Source organism: Hibiscus syriacus, unplaced genomic scaffold, assembly GCF_006381635.1.
Source record: "Hibiscus syriacus cultivar Baekdansim isolate YM2019G1 unplaced genomic scaffold, ASM638163v2 tig00006753_pilon, whole genome shotgun sequence".
Taxonomy (NCBI): Eukaryota; Viridiplantae; Streptophyta; class Magnoliopsida; order Malvales; family Malvaceae; genus Hibiscus; species Hibiscus syriacus.
In genome coordinates this window covers 790,121-794,740 of record NW_024062111.1, presented here as the reverse complement: position 1 = coordinate 794,740, position 4,620 = coordinate 790,121, and the positions used below count along the sequence as shown (strand labels likewise).

At 33.6% G+C, this 4,620-nt stretch overlaps 1 protein-coding gene across 1 annotated transcript; it reads left to right on the top strand.

Annotated features, from left to right (window-relative positions):
* Window positions 1–403: 403 nt before the first annotated feature.
* Window positions 404–2,362, top strand: LOC120201016 (probable ribonuclease P/MRP protein subunit POP5). Its single transcript, XM_039201715.1, has 4 exons — window positions 404–437; window positions 768–961; window positions 1,081–1,218; window positions 2,084–2,362. Exons 2-4 carry the CDS (start codon window positions 784–786, stop codon window positions 2,230–2,232), a joined length of 465 nt encoding a protein of 154 aa, XP_039057646.1. The 5' UTR covers window positions 404–437; window positions 768–783; the 3' UTR covers window positions 2,233–2,362.
* Window positions 2,363–4,620: the final 2,258 nt, after the last annotated feature.

Below are 4,620 nucleotides of genomic sequence, written 5' to 3'. Positions count from 1 at the left end.
ATTTTTAATTTTGTAAAAAAATATATATAAATATTATGAATTTAATTTTTTAAAGAAAATATATAAATATTTTATAATTTGTAATATTATACAAATATATAATGACAATTTGGTCAAATATACATTCCTATAATATTTTATTCCTTTGACTAAACACGGTAATCTTATATTCCTGCTAAACCAACCAAACACAAAATACAACATTCCTAGTAATCCTATTCCCTGATAATATTTTATTCTCACTGGTAATCTTACGTTCCGTGAACCAAAATGCACCCTAACAGATTAAACATTATGATGAAGCTTTAAAAAATTGTAAAAAAAAAAACCCTGATATATATATATACACACACATATATACATCTTTCTTTCTTTGTTTCAATTTAATCGCCTTCTTTTCCCAGTAACTGACGGCTACGCACTGCATTTCGGTTCAGGTATTCCTTATCTCCTATCACCGCTTAAACAGTTTTGTGTGTTTGATGAATTTCCTTCCTAAAAGGAATTATAATTAAAAACAAATTATAAGTGGGATTTGGGGATTTCACTTTTTTCCTCTCAAAACTGTGAAAATATCATATCCTTTTGTGCTATTATTTTCATTGTTTCGCGCCTTCGCGGGTTAACTGTGTAGATTGCATATGTGTTGTATTTTTTATTTCTTTCCATATACGTTGGAAAAAAATTGAAATTTGGCTAAAAACTGAAAAAAATTTCATGAATGATCAGAATTGGCTTTTTATTTTATGAGACTTTTTGTTTTACAGTAGGTAAAGTTGTACGATGGTGGGATTTAAGAACAGATATATGGTAATGGAGGTAATGTTGGATCCAAATAAAGAAATATCAGGGGATGATCCTGTCGTTATTACCCAATTTAATATCTCCAAAGCAATCAAGGATAGCATTCTTATCAACTTTGGTGAATGTGGTCTCGCCTCTTCGATCGGATCTTTCCAAGGTATGCTATAAACAATGGTGTTTATTCTTGTTACTTTGGTTTCCAATTGATTGTTGTTGAATGAAAGTTCCTTTTTCTTCTAATGATCTTTCAACTAATTGTTTTTTATTTTGTTTCAGTTAAATATGTCAATCCGATTACAAAGTTGTGCGTAATTAGAGCTACAAGAGATGAGTACCAAAAAATTTGGTCCTCGATAACTTTGGTTAGGAGTATTGGTAATTGCCCTGTGATATTTAACTTGCTGGATCTTAGTGGTAAGTTCTTTAAATATGAAGTCAAATTGGTATGTATGTAATATCTTAGTTGGCTAATCGTCAATATATTGACATGATTTTATACAAGTTTTATTTATATATTAAGCCAAAACAGCATGTTTGTAATATTTTAACTAGCTTATTCTTTAGTTGAAAGACTTGCTATCATTTTAGTTTAGTGAGCTTGGAATTAATGTTTACTAAACTATTAGGTGGTTTTAACAATTGTGAAACAACATTTTTTAGCATGATAAGATTTTTGAGTATTAGTTGTCTGATATGAAGAATGTTTTTGCTACCACTTAGCCTGCATCTTTTAAAATTGCAACATAACACAACCCTATCCTATAGGGCTTTGTTTCTATGAAAACCGAGTTCAGAGGTGGGATAATCTACTATTGAAAATCAGGGTTGGTTTGAGATTGTTTTAGATAAAATCCACCATGTCTCCAATTTGGGATATTTTTTAAAATTCCTCTCTTCAAATTTTATAACTCTTTTACATATATTTTAGTTTGTACTAGAATTTACTGCATGCATTTGGTTTAGTTAGTAGATTTTTGGAAATGGAGCTCAAGTTTTGGGGTGAACGGTTAGGAGTTTGAGACTTTAATAGTTAATGGGTCAAGTTCATGTGCTAGAATGTGTGTTCGAATTTGGGCTAGGTATTGGATGGAAATATTTGAAAGGTCAGGGCAGGAACTCTGACCTGTCCACATTATTGTTTTACAACTCCACTTTTTACATGATTTTGATGTTGAAATGTTAAAATTTGAACTATGTTCACAATTTGGTGTGAAATTCTTTAAATGTCTGAAACAGATCAGATTGTTTGATATTGTGTTCCGTTCTTTCTTTCATCTAGGAAGTATGAAGGCATGTAAAAATGCTGCCTTGAAGTGTGATGAATTAAAGTTTGAGCAGTACAAGCTTATGGTTGGAGCACGGCTCTCAGTTGATGTTGCTCAGCATATGCAGAATTGTCTTGAGAAGATCAAACTTTTGGAACACTGAGAGTGCTTTGCATGCAGTAGTTGAGTGACCTGTGATGCTGGTATGATTTTGTGCACCTGAGATTAAATTGCTTTACATCGGCATTCATTTTATGATTTTACCAATGAACAAATAAAGGAGATTGGGAGGTTAAACCGGTCGGACTTACGGTCATCGGTCGGACCTGTTAACCAAATTATTCAATTAAAATATGAATGATTTATTAAGTATATGGTTTTGAAATTAAACAAATGTAGTCATTACTTAAGTATGTATTTAACATAATGGTATAGCCTTGAATGTGTGAAGGTTTAAACTTCATCTCTTTCAAAAATAATTCTAATAAAAAATAAGAAAACCCCAATTGTCATTTTTTGATTGAACTGATCCTAGTTGATATGATCCGTTTTTTCCATCACCACATTTTTTCTCGATATTTGGAGTGTCACCTTACTCTTATCTGTGTCGGTACCGGCTCATGGCGCTCAGGCACACCGGTGCTTACTTTCTCAATCGGATCTTATCTTGGCTATGTATCTTAATGATGTTTAATTAGTTTACCCTTTGGTTTTGATGTTGTGGTTGGAATAGTAGATATCATTGATATCGTGTTGAGCTTTTGGACCCATACTTTTGAGTATATTATATGATATTACTCTGATATTCAGAACTCGTAATGTGTATGGATCTCCCATTAAACATTTCTTGTTTTCTCTATGATTTTGAATTGATAGATTATGTTCAGTCCCCACCATGTTAATCTGTCATGTGAATTCATTGATGGGTGTTTCAAAATGCTGATGCATGTTGTCCTGCTGGCCCGTCTTTGTCTACGGCATGCTTTAGCCCTTATGAACAAAGTCTCGCTTTGGGCCAAACACCTTGTAACATTCTGATATCTTCCTATAAAGCCAAATTGGGAAGAGACATGAACATGAACCACATGAATTTAGGGTTCTAATTCCAATTTTGGAGAACATATCCATATGCATCACCTACAATGAGCACCAGCGTTAATGGCATGATGCCAGAAGAAAGTAGCAGTGAATGCAAGGCGTCAGTAGTCGACCATATTAGCAAATGAGTTGATCTCATATTCTCATCTCGTGGGAGACTGCCAAGCAACACAGACACCACTGTCACCGGTCCGATAGCGATATACCGTGAACTTCCCATACTTTGGACCTTGTGAATGTACGGCAGTTCACGTCTCCTTGGGAGGCATGCTCATCAGTTACAGGGCGAGGGGCGAAAATTACTGTACTGAATCTGCACTCACTCGTGGACAACATGTATACATCCAATATAAGTATGCTCAATGGATCACAAGCTCATATCCCTGTACGTATATCTAAATATGAATCATACATGCGGACTAAGAAACAAATAATACAACTTCAAGGATTTATATCGAACAATGAAGATTGAAGGATGTATCGATTCGAAGAACATGGAAACTGATCAAAGACAGTGTTGAACTGAACACAGCTCCTGGAAACAGAAGACAAAATCCAATATATTTTCTGTTGCAAAATGAGCAAATAATTGGTTTCATTTTGACAAATGAAGATTTTGTGATCTCATCTTCATTGGGTTATATTTTCAACTCCCAGACTCCAAGGGAAGTAAAACAGGGTCTTGATTTTAAAACCCTTTACTTGAAATAAAGTCAAAAGTAACTGAAAGTTTGGTCATCTGACACGAGTTAAGGTCAATAGGACCCTCTTGGTTTTGCATTGTAAAATATTCACAACGCAATACAATAATGATAGCTGTGAGATGGGGTTGGCAAATCTTGAATTAATATTAGTACTAACCTAACTCTTTGTTGGACTAAATAGCAAGAGTTGAAGAGAAACAATACAGTTAAGGCACCTATCATGACATGAATTTTTAAGGATTATTCCCCATTGCACTCATCCTATGTTTGGCTTGTAGTTGTAAATGCTGAGGTCCGTTTCCCTGTTTTAATCTCACCGGAAGACGATGGTTTATTCGAGAAAAAGCCACTCCAATGGGGTATTATGTTTTAACTAGGTGTGTTTAGAAATATCCGATTTAAATTATTCGGTCAGTCGACTACCCAATTTCTTTTTATTTATTTATTATTTTACTAAAACTCAATAATTTTTACCGTTTTGAATTCACCTCTGAGTTCTCTGCTTGAATGTTATTACTCTTAGTGCTTTTACAGCAATGGAATTGAAAACTAATTTAATTTTTTTAAAAAAAGGTACCTTATTATTCGGATTACCATATATCCAAGTTTTACGTGTACCCAGTTATTTTGAATCAGGCCACAAATCATTTTTTTTATATTAAAAAACTCCGAGTATCCGAATCTTAGAGTATTTGAAAATACGAATATCCAGATACGAACTCCCAAGTTTTAACTGTTACAACCCTGTT

Bases quoted from the DNA above. Each gene is read 5' to 3' on its own strand.
- LOC120201016 (XM_039201715.1), top strand. From the start codon at position 784: ATGGTGGGATTTAAGAACAGATATATGGTAATGGAGGTAATGTTGGAT. The intron at 962-1,080 runs GTATGCTATAAA...ATTTTGTTTCAG, and splicing joins TTCGATCGGATCTTTCCAAG to TTAAATATGTCAATCCGATT. The intron at 1,219-2,083 runs GTAAGTTCTTTA...TCTTTCATCTAG, and splicing joins TAACTTGCTGGATCTTAGTG to GAAGTATGAAGGCATGTAAA.